Source organism: Nerophis ophidion, linkage group LG02 (assembly GCF_033978795.1).
Source record: "Nerophis ophidion isolate RoL-2023_Sa linkage group LG02, RoL_Noph_v1.0, whole genome shotgun sequence".
Lineage (NCBI taxonomy): Eukaryota > Metazoa > Chordata > Actinopteri > Syngnathiformes > Syngnathidae > Nerophis > Nerophis ophidion.
In genome coordinates this window covers 62,156,323-62,176,012 of record NC_084612.1, presented here as the reverse complement: position 1 = coordinate 62,176,012, position 19,690 = coordinate 62,156,323, and the positions used below count along the sequence as shown (strand labels likewise).

General features: G+C 41.7%; 1 protein-coding gene across 5 annotated transcripts in view; it reads right to left on the bottom strand.

Moving 5' to 3' along the window:
- Positions 1-19,690, bottom strand: part of atp2b2 (ATPase plasma membrane Ca2+ transporting 2) — a 342,244-nt gene that overhangs the window by 13,020 nt on the left and 309,534 nt on the right. For 3 of the 5 annotated variants that reach the window (XM_061888038.1, XM_061888045.1, XM_061888035.1), the window contains 2 exons: positions 18,579-18,686; positions 18,315-18,497 (listed from right to left, as the gene is read on the bottom strand). In XM_061888038.1, coding sequence (XP_061744022.1) covers positions 18,315-18,497; positions 18,579-18,686 — 291 coding nt within the window. Of the gene's footprint in view, positions 1-13,079; positions 13,130-13,356; positions 13,550-18,314; positions 18,498-18,578; positions 18,687-19,690 lie in introns of all 5 variants that reach the window. The other 2 variants (XM_061888049.1, XM_061888058.1) reach the window with 2 other exon arrangements.

Below are 19,690 nucleotides of genomic sequence, written 5' to 3'. Positions count from 1 at the left end.
GAGGGATGTTGTGGGACTCTATGAAACTGCACATAGTTATTGAAATATTATGTTCTTAGGTCACTGTTCTGTGTGAAAGGCACTGACACAGACTGGCGTTAAACCGTCAACTGCCTTGTGTTGTCGTATAAAAGTCACGCATTTGAATATGCTGTGTTGCCGTGTGAAAACACACAGGTTATGCTCGATCCTGTGGCTTTTCTGTATAAAAGGTGGGAAATAGGTGACCCGGCAATTTTCCACCTGAGCAGGGAAAATCAAAGCCTGATATGCATCCGTGTAAAATAATTCAGATTGAGGGATGTTATGGAAATATTATGTTCCTAGGTCGCTGCTTTGTGTGAAAGGCACTGACACGGACTGACGTCGAACCGTCAACTGCCTTGTTTGTTGTTGTCCTATAAAAGTCACACACATTTGACATGCTTTGTCGCCGTGTGAAAACACACAGGTTATGCTCGATCCTGTGGCTGTTCTGTGTAAATGTTTTGTATAAAAGGCATCGAAGCAGTGGAAAAAAAAGATGACCCGGCAATTTGTCACCTCTTCAGGGAAAATCAGAGCCTGACATGCGTCTGTGTAAAAGAATTCCAATTGAGGGATTTTGTGGGACTGTGTGAAACTGCACATGGTTATAGAAATATTATATTCTTAGGTCGCTGTTCTGTCCGAAAAGCACCGACACGGACTGGCGTTAACCCGTCAACTGCATTGTTGTTGTCGTATAAAAGTCACACATTTGAACATGCTGTATTGCAGTGTGAAAACACACAGGATATGCTCGATTCTGTGGTTGTTCTGTATAAAATTTGGGAAAAAGGTGACCCGACAATTTTCCACCTCTGCAGGGAAAATCAGAGCCTGATATGCGTCTTTTAAAATAATTCCGATTTAGGGATGTTGTGTGACTGTGTAAAGTGCACACAGTTATAGAAATATTATGTTTCTGGGTCGCTGTTCTGTGTGAACGGCGCCGACACGGACTGACGTCGACCCGTCAACTGCCTTGTTCTCTTATAAAAGTCACGTACGTGAATATGCTGTGTCGCCGTGTGAAAACACACTGGTTATGCTCGATTCTGTGGCTGTTCTGTATAAAAGGCCTCTACGCAGTGGAAAAAAAGGCGACCCGGCCAATGTTTCACCTCAGCAGGGAAATCCAGAGCCTGATATGTGTCTGTGTAAAATAATTCAGATTGATGTATGTTGTGTGACTGTGTGAAAGTGCACACAGTCATAGAAATACTAAGTTTTTTCCAGTATTGCCGTTCTGTTTGAAAGACACTGCATGAAAGTGCAAAAGTCGATCTGGAAATTTTCCACTGCACGCAAGTAACATCAGAGCAGAGGCAGGATGCTTCTGTGTGAAATAATTTTGGACTGAGGGATTCTGTGTAACTGTGTAAAAGCGCACACAGTTACAGGAATAAAATGTTTCTATGTTGCTGTTCTGTGTGAATGGCACCAACAAGGAATGGCGTGGATAACGTTGACGCCGCTATTTTCTGCCAATGCAGTATTAGAGCAGTCGCAGCATGACAAGTCTAACTCTCAAGACTCACTTATCCCGCTGTGTTGTGTTCAAAGCCATTCTTCCAGTGTAAAAGTCACGCATGTAAATATGCGGTGTCGCTGTATGAAAGCGCAAGCAGGTTACGCTGGATTATGTGTACAAGTAATATACGCCGGATTTAGTTTTGTCTTATGTTTCAAATTTTTTCCGGGTGTAGCTGTTCTATATAAGGAGCATCTACACTGAATGAAATTTACATCATCGATCTGACAATTTTCCACCGTAAGCTAGCTTCACAGCAGAAGCAGGACGCGTCTGTGTAAAGAAATTTTGCAATAACTATCAGATTGGGGGATGCTGTGTAGCTGTGCAAAAGTGCACAGAGTTATAGCAACGACTTGGTATTTTGCCGTCGTTTTTCTGTAGAAAAGGCACCGACACGGAGTGAGGAGAACAATAGTCAGGTACTTTCAGAGTAACGACGAGGCGATGCAAGATGCTGTATCGCTATGTGAAAATGCAAAGATATCAATGTATTTTTCTGTATGATCAGCACTAGGGGACCAAGCTACACCAAATTTGACCTGGCATATTTCCACATTCGCCAGTCATGTCCGAGCAGGTCCAGAGATGTGAAGTTGCGTACCTGACTCTTACTCCTCCGTTGTGCTGAAAGAAATTGTCGCTGTCTGACAAGTAATTTACATGCCAAGCCTGACGCCGGCACTGATGTCTTCCAATGATCGGATTGTGGGTGTTGCTGTGTGAAAGCACACATGGTTTTGGCAACATCTCTAAGATGTGAGTAAAATGCACAAACGAAAATGTGTTTTTGCTGCGTCTCTTATGATACATTTTTTGCAAGTCTCTATAAAAAGCACTGACACGGAACAATTTTCCACCTTTCAAAGATAAACAGTGTAAGAGTATTCTGCAATGTGGGACAGGGATGAGAACGTTGTGTAAATGGTAAATAAAAACAAAATACGATGATTTGCAAAATCTTTTCAACTTATATTCAATTGAATAGACTGCAAAGGAAATATATTCAACATTTGCAAAAACAATTTAAAATTTGGACTGGTCGGACCACAGAACACTTTTCCAATTTGCATCAGTCCATCTTAGATGAGCTCGGCTTTTCTGGGTGTTGTTGATAAATAGCTTTGGCTTTGCATAGTAGAGTTTTAACTTGCACTTACAGATGTAGCGACAAACTGTAGTAACAGACAGTGGTTTTATAAAGTCTTCCTGAGCCCATGTGGTGATATCCTTTACACACTGATGTCACTTTTTGAAGCAGTACCGCCTGAGGGATCAAATATCTGTAATATCATCGCTTACGTGCAGTGATTTCTCCAGATTCTCTGAACCTTTAGATGATATTACAGACCGTAGATGGTGAAATCTCCAAATTCCTCGCAATAGCAGGTTGAGAAATGTTGTTCTTAAACTGTTGGACAATTTGCTCAAGCATTTGCTCACAAAGTGGTGACCCTCGCCCTATCCTCGTTTGTGAATGACAGCATGTCATGTAAGCGGCTTTTATACCCAATCAAGGCACTGTCACGCCAAATTTCTTCCCCCCTATGAAAAACTTCCCCCCGGAAGAAATTTGGCGTGACAGCCCCTCTAATACTTGAAGTACCCCAATGAGGGTGGAAGGACCTTAAAGCAGCCCACACAGCTGCCTGTTTTAAAAGCATTATAATTGGCTGATTGTCATTGGTGAAAAATAACATTGAGGAAAATATAATTAGCATTCCAGCATGCTAACCTTTTAAGCTATTTTTGCTTCGCTAATTTTGCAGCTGTAACCCTTAACGTTGAGGAAAAAATATTAGCATTCCAGCAAGCTAACCTTTCAAGCTATTTTTGCGTCGCTAATTTCGCAGTTGTAACCCTTAATAGTCATATAACTTGGTATTGTCACGCCCTCATTGGGGTCCTTCAGGCATTAGAGGGGCTGTCATACCAAATTTCTTCCGGAGGGAAGGTTTTTGTAGGAGGGAAGAAATTTGGCGTGAGAGCACCCACCTGTTCCCAATTAGCCAGTTCACCTTTGGGATTTTCCAAATAACTGTTTGATGAGCATTTCTCAATTTCCTCATTTTTTTTTGCCACTTATGCCAGCTTGTTGGAAACATGTTGCAGGGATCATCTTCCAAATGAGCAAATATTTGCCAAGAGTGACAACGTTTTCCAGTTCGAACGTTAGGTATCTTGTCTTTGCAGTCTATTCAATTGAATATACAGTGGGGCAAAAAAGTATTTAGTCAGCCACCGATTGTGCAAGTTCTCCCCCTTAAAATGAAGACAGAGGTCTGTAATTTTCATCATAGGTACACTTCAACTGAGAGAGACAGAATGTGGGAAAAAAAGCCAGGAATTCACATTGTAGGAATTTTAACTAATTTATTTGTAAATTATGTTGGAAAATAAGTATTTGGTCAACCATTCAAAGCTCTCACTGATGGAAGGAGGTTTTGGCTCAAAATCTCACGATACATGGCCCCATTCATTCTTTCCTTAACACGGATCAACCGTCCTGTCCCCTTAGCAGAAAAACAGCCCCAAAGCATGATGTTTCCACCCCCATGCTTCACAGTAGGTGTGGTGTTCCTGGAATGCTACTCAGTATTTGTCACACCTGGGTGAAGTCTTGTCTGGGTTTCGTCTGGTTTCTTGTTTTTTCATTTCCTGTTTTATTTTGAAATGCTGACTCTGCCTCTCGTTTCAGATCACTTGCCCTTCCTCCTGTTTCACTGGTCTGACGTCCTACCTGATTGCGGCCACCTGTGTCACCCTCCCTCATGTGTATAAATGTCTCGCCCTCCTCTTGTCCTGTGCCAGAGTGTTTTCGTATCTTTTGTGCGTACCTCCAGCGTTCCATGTCCACAGTCATTGCCACGTTGTTGTACCCTCTTGATCCACGGGAGTTTATTTGTTTGTAAACCTTTTTGTCAGGTAAGATTAGCTTCTTAGCATTGCCTACGTTGGAGCGCTTTTTGTTGTATTTTGCATTTGGTATTCTTAGCACTTTTTTTCCCTCCGCTGCTGGAGCGTTTTGAGTTTATTGAGATTTTGTTAGTTTAGAGGTTAGGTAAGCTCTATTTTGATAGCCTGTTTAGTTTCTCCCCTTTTGGACCCTTTCCCTCATCCAAATAAATATCCATCCATCTTCTTCCGCTTATCCGAGGTCGGGTCGCGGGGGCAACAGCCTAAGCAGGGAAACCCAGACTTCCTTCTCCCCAGCCACTTCGTCTAGCTGTTCCCGGGGGATCCCGAGGCGTTCCCAGGCCAGCCGGGAGACATAGTCTTCCCAACGTGTCCTGGGTCTTCCCCGTGGCCTCCTACCGGTTGGACGTGCCCTAAACACCTCCCTCGGGAGGCGTTCGGGTGGCATCCTGACCAGATGCCCGAACCACCTCATCTGGCTCCTCTCGATGTGGAGGAGCAGCGGCTTTACTTTGAGTTCCTCCCGGATGGCAGAGCTTCTCACCCTATCTCTAAGGGAGAGCCCCGCCACACGGCGGAGGAAACTCATTTCGGCCGCTTGTACCCGTGATCTTATCCTTTCGGTCATGACCCAAAGCTCATGACCATAGGTGAGGATGGGAACGTAGATCGACCGGTAAATTGAGAGCTTTGCCTTCCGGCTCAGCTCCTTCTTCACCACAACGGATCGGTACAACGTCCGCATTACTGAAAACGCCGCACCGATCCGCCTGTCGATCTAACGATCCACTCTTCCCTCACTCGTGAACAAGACTCCTAGGTACTTGAACTCCTCCACTTGGGGCAGGGTCTCCTCCCCAACCCGGAGATGGCACTCCAACCTTTTCCAAATAAATATATTTTCTTTAAATCCTGCATTTGTGTTCAGAGTCCTGTTCTAGCCGTGACAGTACACTCTGGCACAGGACAAGAGGAGGGCGACACAGGTGGGCACAATCAGGCAATCAGGTAGGACGTCAGACCAGTGAAACAGGAGGAAGGGCAAGTGATCTGAAACGAGAGGCAGAGTCAACATTTCAAAATAAAACAGGAAATGAAAAAACAAGAAACCAGACAAAACCCAAACAAGACTTCACCCAGGTGTGACAGTATTCTTCTTCCTCCAAACACGACGAGTTGAGTTTGTACCAAAAAGTTCTATTTTGGTTTCATCTGACCACACGACATTCTCCCAATCCTCTGCTGTATCATCCATGTATCCATTTTGGTATAAACTCAACTCGTCGTGTTTGGAGGTAGAAGAATACTGAGTTGCATCCCAAGAACACCACACCTACTGTGAAGCATGGGGGTGGAAACATCATGCTTTGGGGCTGTTTTTCTGCTAAGGGGACAGGACGATTGATCCGTGTTAAGGAAAGAATGAATGGGGCCATGTATCGTGAAATTTTGAGCCAAAACCTCCTTCCATCAGTGAGAGCTTTGAATGGTTGACCAAATACCTATTTTCCACCATAATTTACAAATAAATTCTTAAAAATTTCTACAATGTGAATTCCTGGATTTTTTTTTCACATTCCCTCTCTCACAGTTGAAGTGTACCTATGATGAAAATTACAGACCTCTGTCATCATTTTAAGTGGGAGAACTTGCATAATCGGTGGCTGACTAAATACTTTTCTGCCCCACTGTATATTGGAAAAGATTTGCAAGTCATTGTATTCTGTTTTTATTTACCTTCTACACAACGTGCCAACTTCACTGGTTTTGGGGTTTGTAGAATGCACGTTAAAGCCGGCATTTTTCTTTGCTATTCTGTATGAACGACTAGGCTGCTTAGGCTTTTACCCTCACTCGAGCGGCTGTTCTGCGTAAAAGGCCATTTTTAGGGCGCAATATTGACAACATGACTGCGGTCAAGTCAAGTCGGCGGCGTGCACAAAAGGAAAACTGTGAGGAACACAATCATGAAAAGCCACACAAACGCTCGTTGTAAGTATACGCTTTAGTCCAAATGTGCGGTATACCTAGAAACAAGCCACGTTAAGAACGCTCACAGCAAAAAAAACAAAAGAATAATAAGGAGAATATCACATGCAAGTTGGAGGAAATCTGGTGGACAAGGTCAGTAAGGAGGAAGGTAAGTTAGATCAGAGCCATCCAATCAACCGCTCTGAAAACACTCGGAAAAGGTACCAGAGCAGACTCTGGGTCAGTACGGGACGCGCACACAGAGCACAGGGTGGTCCAGAACAGGGGGGGGAGGGCACAGGGGTAGGCGGGAGGGCACGGGACGGGTGCAAGCAGTGCAGAGTGGAACTCACAACAGAAGAGAGAACGACATTGTGAGACAATGAGCAAACACAGCATCGTCTGATATTGTGTGACGACAACACAACCCACATGCAACAAGACGACAAAAACGTTGACACAAAACAAAGGGAAGGGAAGACTGAGACGAGTGTGGTGGTTTTGTCCAGGCTGACGGCCTTAACTCCATGCATGGGCAAGTAAACGCTCGAGTACAAGCGCAAAACCAACACTACTGGATAACTTTCATTTTAAAGTTGATGATATAATGAAATATTAGACAATATTCATACGTACATTTTTATTTTGAATCTCACAAAAAATACGTTGTGTTCATTAATCCCCTGTGACTATGCTGATACATGCACTTTTTTAAAGATGCCTGTACATTTCCCTTAAATCGTTATTTTAGAAATAGTAGTTTGTTGTACTTAATAAAATGAAAACTGCGAAAATGTTTCGAGTCCAAAACTGATTTGAGTCACAGAATACAAAGCAAAAAGTGGTATATTGAGTTCATAAATGTATATATTATTTAATCTCATTATAAAAAAGATTTACTAGTTTATTAAATAGAATTTAAAAATGCCTGTCATGTTTCCTTTCATAATGTTTACACATTAAAGAAATCATATAAAATCATATCAATCATACCAAAAAAAAAAAAAAAATAATAATAATAATCGTACTATGCTGTGTTTAAAATGGCCGGTTGTCATATTTATTTCGTATTTTAAGTTAAAAAAAAAAATACAATAACCATTTTTAATTCCTCTACAGTATAGGTGTCAAACTCAAGTGCCGGGGTCCAAATCTGGCCGGACACATCATTTAAGTGGCTCATCATATCATTTAATGTGGCCCACATGATGTAAGTGGCCCCCCACATTATTTAAGTTGCCTGCACTACACTTAAGTGGCTCGCCATATCATTTGAAGTGGCTTACCACGTCATTTAAAGTCGCCCACCACATATTTTACTCGGCCTGCCACATCATTTAATTGACTCACCATATCATTAAAAATGGCCCACATGATGTAAGTGGCCCCCCACGTTATTTAAGTGGCCTGCACTACACTTAAGTGGCTCGCCATATCATTTGAAGTGGCTTACCACGTCATTTAAAGTCGCCCACCACATATTTTACACGGCCTGCCACATCATTTAATTGACTCACCATATCATTAAAAATGGCCCACATGATGTAAGTGGCCCCCCACGTTATTTAAGTGGCCTGCACTACACTTAAGTGGCTCGCCATATCATTTGAAGTGGCTTACCACGTCATTTAAAGTTGCCCACCACATATTTTAAGCGGCCTGCCACATCATTTAATTGACTCACCATATCATTTGATGTGGCCCATATGATGTAAGTGGCCCCCCACATTATTTATGTGGCCTGCACTACACTTAAGTGGCTCGCCATATCATTTGAAGTGGCTTACCACGTCATTTAAAGTCGCCCACCACATATTTTACTCGGCCTGCCACATCATTTAATTGACTCACCATATCATTAAAAATGGCCCACATGATGTAAGTGGCCCCCCACATTATTTATGTGGCCTGCACTACACTTAAGTGGCTCGCCATATCATTTGAAGTGGCTTACCACGTCATTTAAAGTCGCCCACCACATATTTTAAGCGGCCTGCCACATCATTTAATTGACTCACCATATCATTTAAAGTGGCCCACATGATGTAATTGGCCCCCCACATTATTTAAGTGACCTGCACTACACTTAAGTGGCTCGCCATATCATTTGAAGTGGCTTACCACGTCATTTAAAGTTGCCCACCACATATTTTAAGCGGCCTGCCACGTTATTTAATTGACTCACCATATCAATTAATGTGGCCCACATGATGTAAGTGGCCCCCCACATTATTTAAGTGGCCTGCACTACACTTAAGTGGCTCGCCATATCATTTTAAGTGGCTTACCACGTCATTTAAAGTTGCCCACCACATATTTTATGCGGCCTGCCACATCATTTTATTGACTCACCATATCATTTAAAGTGGCCCACATGATGTAAGTGGCCCCCCACATTATTTAAGTGGCCTGCACTACACTTAAGTGGCTCGTCATATAATTTTAAGTGGCTTACCATATCATTTAAAGTCGCCCACCACATATTTTAAGCGGTCTGCCACATAATTTAAGTGGCCCGCCACTACACCTAAGTGGCTCGCCATATCATTTAAAGTGACCTGCCACATTATTAAAATGGCCCGCCACTACATTTAAGTGGCTCGCCATATCATTTAAAGTGACCTGCCACGTTATTAAAATTGCCTGCCACTACATTTAAGTGGCTCGCCATATCATTTAAAGTGACCTGCCACGTTATTAAAATGGCCTGCCAATACATTTAAGTGGCTCGCCATATCATTTAAAGTGACCTGCCACATTAATAAAATGGCCTGCCACTACATTTAAGTGGATCGCCATATCATTTAAAGTGACCTGGCACAATATTAAAATGGCCTGCCACTACATTTAAGTGGCTGGCCATATCATTTATGTGGCTAGCCATTTCATTTAATTTGGCCCACCACATTATTTAAGTGGCCTGCCACAACATTTAAGTGGCCCCCCACATTATTGAAGTGAACTGCTACTCCATTTAAGTGGCTGGCCATATAACTTGAGTGGCCTGCCACATCATTTAAGTGGCTCGCCATATTATTTATTTGGCCCACCAAATTATTTAAGTGGCCCGCCACATCATTTACGTGGTTTGCCATATCATTTAAGGTAGCCCGCCATGCCATTTAAATGGCGCGCCACTACAATTAATTGGCCTGCCATATCATTTAAGTGGCTCACAGAACAAATTAAGTGGCCTGCCACATAATTTTGTGGCTTGCCATACCACTTAAGGTAGCTCGCCATATAATTAAGTGGCCTGCCATGTCATTTAAGTGGCTCACCAAATAATTAAATTAGCCTGCCACATCATTTAAAGGGCTCGCTATATCATTTAAAGTGGTCAACCTCATCATTTAAGTGGCCCGCCACTATATATAAGTGGCCCGCCAAATTATTTAAGTGGCCTGTCAAATTATTTAACTGGCCTGCAACCTCATTTAAATGGCTCGCTTTAGTATTTAAAGTGGTCCACCAGATCATTTAGTTGGCCCGCCACAATATTTAAGTGACTCGCCACTTTAATTAAGTGGCCTGCCACAACATTTAAGTGGCTTGCCATATTATTTAATTTGGCTCACCACATCATTTAAGTGGCTCGCCACATTATTTAAGTGGCCTGCCAGTACATTTAAGTGGATCGCCATATCATTTAAGTGGCTCGCCATATAATTTAAAATGGCCCACCGCTTCATTTAAGTGGCTCGCCACTTTATTTAAATGGCCTGCCAATACATTGAAGATGGCTCGCCATATAATTTACGTGGCTTGCCATATCATTTAAAATGGCCCACCACATTATTTAATTGCCCCGTACATTATTTAAGTGGCCTGCCACTATATTTAAGTGACTTGCCATATCATTTAAAGTGGCTCGCCATATCATTTAAGTGGCTCGCCATATCATTTAAATTGGCCCACCACGACATTTAACTGGCTCGCCACATTATTGGAGTGGCCTGTCACTACATTTAAGTGGTTCGCCATATCATTTAAGTGGCTCGCCATATCATTTAAAATGGCCCACCACGTTATTTAAGAGGCCCCCCACATTATTTAAGTGGCCTACCACTACATTTAAGTGGCTTGCCAAATTTTTTACACGGCCTGCCTCTACATTTAAGTAGCCTGCCACATCATTTAAGTGGCCCACCACATTATTTAAGTGGCCTGCCACTACATTTAAGTGGCTCGCCACATCATTTAATTGGCCTGCCACGTTATTTAAGTAGCTTGCCCTATCATTTAATTTGGCCTACTATGTCATTTAAATTGGCCCACCACTTTATTTAAATGGCCTGGCACATCATTAAGTGGCTCACCAAATCATTAAAAGTGGCCCGCCACATTATTACTGTTTTGCACACTATTGGCATTCTCTCGATGAGCTGAAAGGGTTTTCACTTGACAGGTGTCATAGTTTTGATGCTTTCAGTGACAACCTACAATGTAAATAGTCATGAAAATAAAGAAAATGCATTGAAATTAGAAGGTGTGTCCAAACTTTTGGCCTGTACTGTATATTCACTGTACAAGCGGCCCTCTCAAGGCAGCCTTAATGGCAATGTGGCTCTCAGTAAAAACTATTTAAATCCCATTTAAAACAACATAAAGGAGGGGAAAAAACACATTTTCCTTTTACATGTAAAACTTTTGTTTATTTAAAGGGGAACATTATCACAATTTCAGAAGTATTAAAACCAATAAAAATCAATTCCCAGTGGCTTATTTTATTTTTCGAAGTTTTTTTCAAAATTTTAACCATCACGCAATATCCCGAAAATCTGCTTCAAAGTGCCTGATTTTCACCATTGCTATATCCACCCGTCCAATTTCCTGTGACGTCACTGCGTGATGCCAATACAAACAAACCTGGCGGATAGAACAGAAAGATATAGCGACATCAGCTCGGATTCAGATTCAGATTTCAGCGGCTTAAGCGATTCATGTATTGAAACGGATGGTTGGAGTGTGGAGGCAGACAGCGAAAACGGAATTGAAGAAGAAACTGAAGCTATTGACCATATCGCGAAAGACAGCGGCAACGACGACAAATTCGGTGATCGCCTTCTAACCAACGATTTCATTTTTTGACCACTGGCGCAACTTAAATCCGTCAATTGGTAAGTGTTTGTTTGACATTAAATGTGGGTGGAGGGAAAGGCTGGATGCAAATATGGCTACAAATGAGGCATAATGATGCAATATGTACATTCAGCTAGCCTAAATAGCATGTTAGCATCAATTAGCTTGCAGTCACGCCGTGCGCAAATATGTCTGATTAGCACATAAGTCAATAACATCAACAAAACGCACCTTTGTGATTTCGTTGACTTTATCGTTGGAAATGCATCTGCTTAGAATGTCGCAGGATATCCACACAATTCTGTCGTAGCATCGCTATCGTCGGTAGCGATGCTACGACAGAACAGAACAAACGAGGGACTTTCGCATCTTTTGACCACTGGTGCAACTTGAATCCGTCGATTGGTATATGTTTGTTTGGCATTAAGTGTGGGTGGAGGGAAAGGCTGGATGCAAATATAGCTGCAAATGAGGCATAATGATGCAATATGTACTTACAGCTAGCCTAAATAGCAGGTTAGCATCGATTAGCATGCCGTGACCATTGATATGTCTGATTAGCACACTCCACGTAAGTCAATAACATCAACAAAACTCACCTTTGTGAGTTCGTTGACTTTATCGTTGGAAATGCATCTGCTTTGAGTGTCTCAGGATATCCACACATTCTTGCCATCTCTGTCGTAGCATAGCTGTCATTCTTTAAAGTGTGCGGAACAAACGAGGGACTTTCGCATCTTTTGGCCACTGTTGCAACTTGAATCCGTCCGTCCCTGATCGTGCTGTTACACCCTCCGACAACACACCGACGAGGCATGATGTGTCCAAGGTACGGAAAACAGTCGAAAAAACGGAAAATAACAGAGCTGATTTGACTTGGTGTGTGTAGTAATGTGTTTGAGAAAATGGCGGCTTGCTTCCTGTTGCGACGTCACGGGTGAAAGGTCATTGCTCCGACCGCAAACAATTGAAAGGCGTTTCAATCGCCAAATTCACCCTTTTAGAGTTCGGAAATCAGTTAAAAAACATATGGTCTTTTTCCTGAAACATCAAGGTATATATTGACGCTTACATAGGTCTGGTGATAATGTTCCCCTTTAAGCGTTGGCCCATGAGATGTAAACATGTTGAACACCTAATTTGAACAATTTTTTTGAAATGGTCCTCAGTAGTCACGAACAAATGTGTGTGAATTATGCAAAATTGTTTAATTTGGGTCCCTATGAACCAAATTAAGTATTTTTCCCCAGGGTCCCCAGTAAGAACGATCAGCACATTACTTCATCAATCCAGAGATTTAAAGACATGTATCACAATATTTTGTGATAATGCTAACACGCTAATATATTAGCATATTAATTGAAGCCAGCAACTTATACTCGAATGTTTACCCTCAGTGAGTCGACTGCAATTAGTTCGAGTTAGCGTTCGTCGAGACACAAACATGGAGGGATGGGATGCTGGTTGTGGGGGCTTGAGCGGGAGTATGAGTGGGCTTTGTGGGTTTTTTTTTTCTGGGTGGGAGGGGGTGAGCAGAGGGAGACAAACTCACAACCTGAAATGTCACGCCGTGGGTATCACCCTTAGTCCCGCTGTCCTAGCACTCTGAGGAAACAAACAACACATGGACCAATGAGAGGACAGTACACCCGAGCATGGGAGGAGATTTGAAGAGAAAAAGGCAGAAAAAAACTTAAAAAGAACAAAGCAGGGAAATTAAAATCGATAACGGATTCAGAGACGCCAGACCAGCAAAAGGGGGTCAATTTGAGCTTGCAGGATGGGGGTCTGGCATCCCTGAATGAGAGCGGACAGACAGAGTGCTGACTCACGGCCAATAGAGGAAGCAGCAGCAGCAGCAGCAGCAGTGCTGGTAGGAGAGGAAAGTGCATTGGACAAGGACACGTGACTAGGACTAGAAACATGGGTTACATCCTGGTTCTGGCTGGTGGTGGACGACTGGCGTCTCAGAGCCCCCGCCCCCTGAAAGGAGGTGCCGCTCTTGAAGGTGTTGACTACTTCGATCTGCGGGGGGAGGAGGGACAGCGGGGACAGGAGAGAGGACACATGGCGGCTCAGAGTGACACGCTGTAAACGACCGGGGTTGTTTCGGCGTGGGGTGGGGGGAGCAACAATGTACACAGGGCGGCACGGCTGAAGGTCGGGGGGTTGTATCACCTCAGCAGGATTTGTCTGGATTTCATCTGATTTAACACAAATACCGTGTCGGATTGTCAAGTGACAACAACTAATATTTGGTCCAAATATATCCCACATGTTGCCAATAATGTAATAATATGCTGTTGATATACTTGTTTTATAGTTTTTTTAATATTACAGTGGGGCAAAAAAGTATTTAGGTAGCCATTGATTGTGCAAGTTCTCCCACTTAAAATGATGACGAAGGTCTGTAATTTTCATCATAGGAACACTTCAACTGTGAGAGATAGAATGTGGAAAAACATGTATTTGTAAATGATGGTGGAAAATAAGTATTTGGTCAACCATTCAAAGCTCTCACTGATGGAAGGAGGTTTCGGCTCAAAATCTCATGATACAAGGCCCCATTCATTCTTTCCTTAACACGGATCAATCGTCCTGTCCCCTTAGCAGAAAAAACAGCCCCAAAGCATGATGTTTCCACCCCCATGCTTTACAGTAGGTTTGGTGTTCCTGGGATGCAACTCAGTAGTCTTCTTCCTCCAAACACGACGAGTTGAGTGTATACCAAAAAGTTCTATTTTGGTTTCATCTGACTACATGACATTCTCCCAATCCTCTGCTGTATCATCCATGTATCCATTTTGCTATAAACTCAACTCATCGTGTTTGGGGGAAGAAGAATACTGAGTTGCATCCCAAGAACACCACACCTACTGTGAAGCATGGGGGTGGAAACATCATGCTTTGGGGTTGTTTTTCTGCTAAGGGGACAGGATGATTGATCCGTGTTAAGGAAAGAATGAATGGGGCCATATATCGTGAGATTTTGAGCCAAAACCTCCTTCCATCAGTGAGAGCTTTGAATGGTTGACCAAATACTTATTTTCCACCATAATTTTACAAATAAATTCCTACAATGTGAATTCCTGGATTTTTATTTCACATTCTGTCTCTCACAGTTGAAGTGTACCTATGATGAAAATTACAGACCTCTGTCATCATTTTAAGTGGGAGAACTTGCACAATCGGTGGCTGACTAATCACTTTTTTGCCCCACTGTAAGGTTAAAGGCCTACTGAAACCCACTACTACCGACCACGCAGTCTGATAGTTTATATATCAATGATGAAATATTAACATTGCAACACATGCCAATACGGCCGGTTTAGTTTACTAAATTGCAATTTTAAATTTCCCGTGGAGTTTCTTGTTGAAAACGTTGCGGAATGATGACGCGTGTGCGTGACGTCACCGACTGTCAGGAAATATCAGCGTAGCACCATTTGCGGCTAAAAGTCGTCTCTTTTCATCGCGCAATTAAACAGTATTCTGGACATCTGTGTTGCTGAATCTTTTGCAATTTGTTCAATTAATAATGGAGAAGTCAAAGTAGAAAGTTGGAGGTGGGAAGCTTTTAGCCTTTAGCCACACAAACACACAGTGTTTCCTTGTTCAAAATTCCCGGATGTGAAGCTTTACTATGGATCAGAGCGGTCAAGCGAACATGTCGACCGTCAGTTTTCGGTGAGAAAATTGTGGAAATAAGTCGCCTCTTACCGGAGATCAGCGGAGCTTCTGTCGTGCTGCAGCTGATCGTGACTTCCCTCAGATACTGGCGTCAACACACCCGTGGACACACCCCTCCGACTATCAAGTACTATTTAACTCACTAAAACACTAGCAACAAAATAGAAAGATAAGTGATTTCCCAGAATTATCCTAGTAAATGTGTCTAAAAACATCTGATTTGCTCCCATTGCAATCGCCATTTTTTTTTTTTGGTCTAGTCCGTCACTCTAAATTTCCTTATCCACGAATCTTTCATCCTCGCTCAAATTAATGTGGAAATTGTCGCTTTCTCGGTCCGAGGAGCACTTTTTGTTGGAGGCTCACATTATAAACAATGTGAGGATGTGAGGAGCCCTACAACCCGTGACGTCACTCGTACATCGTCGGCTACTTCCGGTAAAGGCAAGGCTTTTTTATTAGCGACCAAAAGTTGTGAGCTTTATCGTGGATGTTCTCTACTAAATCCTTTCAGCAAAAATCTGGCAATATCGCGAAATGATCAAGTATGACACATAGAATGGACCTGCTATCCCCGTTTAAATATGAAAATCTCATTTCAGTAGGCCTTTAAGCATATATTTTACATTGTTGTATTTGATATGGATGTCAATTTCAATGTATTTTAATGATAAACATTAATAAAAATATCATAAATGATATACAAAATGGCTAACATTAATATGAAATATTTTTATAAATATAGTAAAAATATATTAGAATTATTTTATTACCAAGTTCAGGCATACAATTTATGTTGCTACATTTGATATGAATATCAATTATAATGTATTTCAATGATAAAACAATAATAAGTATATACAAAATGTTATAAAAATATATAACATTAATATGAAATATTTTGATTAATATATTTAAAATGTATTAATAATTATTTTATTACTTTCATAAGTTCAAGCATACCTTTTACGTTACTACATTTGATATATATATATATCAATTATAATGTATTTCAATGATAAAACAATTATTAAAAAAAATATAAATTATATTTAAAAAAAATTATAACATTTTATCGTATTTCCCCTGAATTGCCGCAGGGCATATAGTATGCGCCTGCCTTGAATTACCGCCTGGTCAAACTCGTGACGTCACGAGTGACACTTCCCCTGTCATCATTTTCAAAAGGGAGGAGGCTGATTTCAATACCGGTAATTTGAAATCGCATAAAGTGAAGAAGATTAAGAACTATTCAGTAAGATTTAATGTCCAAGCTTCCATCACACTCAAATTTTTACTTCATGCCTTTGGTAAGTGCCGGATTGAGAAGAGGTTTTAAAATAATTAGCTCATGCTTACTTTTACCGCATGCCTTTGGTAAGCGCAGGAGTGAGAAAAGGTTTTACATTAAACAGCGCCCCGGCGGCAATTCAAGGAAATACGGTAATACTTTTTTTTAATACTTTTATTGACCTTTACAAAGTAGAGGTTATTATTAATGAGCGCTCATACGGACCGCAGCTGAGCAACAGATAATTTTGGGGGGGGTTTTGTTAGACGTGTTTCCCCACCCGGCCTTATTCAAATTGAATAAGACCTTTTAGTCTTTTAGTACTTCATTGGCAGGAGGATATCACATTCAAAATAATCATCAACCGATATTTTTTCTTATTGAAAACGTTCTTTGTCAAACTATTACCGCGTTGAATAAACTTCACTGACGTACAGTCGCGATCAAAAGTTGACATACACTTGTAAAGAACACATGTCTTGAGTTTACAATCATTTCTTTATTTTTTTTTTGTGATAGAGTGATTGGCGCACATACTCGGTCACAAAAAACATTCGTGGAGTTTGGTTCTTTTATGAATTTATTATGGGTCTGCTGGAAATGTGACCAAATATTCCTCACAAGTGGATGTGAACTTTTGATGGCGACTGTATTTATGTATACAGTGGGGCAAAAAAGTATTTAGTCAGCCACCGATTGTGCCGGTTCTCCCACTTAAAATGATGACAGAGGTCTGTAATTTTCATCATAGGTACACTTCAACTGTGAGAGACAGAATGTGGAAAAAAATTCCAGGAATTCATATTGTAGGAATTCTAAATAATTTATTTGTAAATTATGGTGGAAAATAAGTATTTGGGCAACCATTCAAAGCTCTCACTAATGGAAGGAGGTTTTGGCCCAAAATCTCACAATAAATGGCCCCATTCATTTTTTCCTGAACACGGATCAATCGTCCTGTCCTCTTAGCAGAAAAACAGCCCCAAAGCATGATGTTTCCACCCCCATGCTTCACAGTAGGTATGGTGTTCTTGGGATGCAACTCAGTATTCTTAATAATAATAATAATAATGGATTAGAATACTGAGTTGCATCCCAAGAACACCATACCTACTGTGAAGCATGAGGGTGGAAATATCGTGCTTTGGGGCTGTTTTTCTGCTAAGGGGACAGGACGATTGATCCGTGTTAAGGAAAGAATGAATGGGGCCATGTATCGTGAGTTTTTAAGCCAAATCCTCCTTCCATCAATGAGAGCTTTCAATGGTTGACCAAATACTTAGTTTCCACCATAATTTACAAATAAATTCTTTAAAATTCCTACAATGTGATTTCCTGGATTTTTTTTTCCCACATTCTGTCTCTCACAGTTGAAGTGTACCTATGATGAAAATTACAGACCTCCGTCGTCATTTTAAGTGGGAGAACTTGCACAATCTGTGGCTGACTAAATACTTTTTTGCCCCACTGTACATGTACTTATCTCGGATAGTTCTTCAACTAAGCTCGTGTGGGACATTGGTTACCATTTTGAGGCGACAGCTTCACCCTGGGCCGCCAGCGACACACATGGTGAGATGACAGCAACAGTTTAACAGTCAAATGGTCTCTTAGTATATCACAGTGATAATGGTCTGCAGAGCTCAGAGTCCAGGAACAATCTTCCTGGCTTCCACCCAGCCGATCGCAACGGTCCTCCGAGCCAGCTTGTCTGTGGACTTCATTCACCTCGACATCAAATCACTCAACAGCTTAAAAGACTTCCAATGCAAACCCTCCATTTTTTGGGACAAAACCAATGAGTCCCACCTGAGTCTGAATTCGATTGAGTCCTCGGAACCAGAGGATCTGCCCTCTCCTCAGCTCCCGTTCGGCGTGGTCGATCTCCTCGTTGTCTTCATTGAGGTCCTCCTCGGGTAGCTCGTCCTTTTGACTGAGCTGACCCGCTCTCCGCAGGAAGCGCAGCTTGCTGTTCGGTATTGTCGCGATCACCTGAAAGGGGAAGAAGGCGTTACGGAGGTGCCAGGTGTGGATGCTGACAGTTACGACGGGGTTTTTTTTAGAAGGTATTACCTGCCCCCAGACCAGCTCCCCCAAGCCGAGGAAAACACACCACATCCACTTCTCCACGTCCAGAGGTTGGCAGCTAAATGGTTTCCCTCCGAACTGAATAATCACTATCTAAACAGCAACAAAAGAAGAATGTGGTAAAGACCGCTAGAGTTGTTCTTACGTTGTAGTTTACTTAGTGTGGGGGTCGGCATGCGGCTCTTTAGCGCCGCCCTACTGGCTCTCTGGAGCTTTTTCAAAACTGTATGAAAAATGGAAAAAGATGAAGGGAAAAAAAATATAAAAAATCATATTTTTTGTTTTAATATGGTTTCTGTAGGTGGACAAACAGGACACAAACCTCCCTAATTGTTGTAAAGCACACTGTTTTTATTAAACATGCTTCACTGATTCGAGTATTTAGCGAGCGCCGTTTTGTCTTACTAATTTTGGTGTCCTTGAACTCACCGTAGTTTGTTTGCATCATTAAACTTTTCCCACTTAGGGCCGCAGACTGAAAAATCAAAGCAAGCGGGGGGCATTTTGACCGAGCTATACTACCAACTGGGCAGTACAGCTCGGTTGGTAGAGCGGCCGTGCCAGCCACTTGAGGGTTGCAGGTTCAATCCCCGCTTCCGCCATCCTAGTCACTGCTGTTGTGTCCTTGGGCAAGACACTTTACCCACCTGCTCCCAGTGCCACCCACACTGGTTTGAATGTAAAAATTAGATGTTGGGTTTCACTATGTAAAGCGCTTCGAGTCACAAGAGAAAAAGCGCTATATAAATATAATTCACTTCACTTTTTATTTTAAAAACCAATACAATATATGTATAACCAATATACATTTAGGCCTCCACTCAGGCTTGATCCCGGGGACTCCAAAGGGTTTTGGTCAAAAAAATAGTAAAAATGTGTCGTTATTCAGTATTATTTTGTTTGATTATTATTCAAGTTTTAAACCTCCAGATCAACATTAGGTCCATCTGTCAATATAATGATTTTAAAGATTGAAGTTGTATGCTCTTTTTGTCTAAGAAAACCCTGTTTTTTGATGGAAAAAAACCACAAAATTTGCAATATTATCACCTAATATTTGTTTTAAGTGGAATATTCGAGATTTCATAATAATTGGA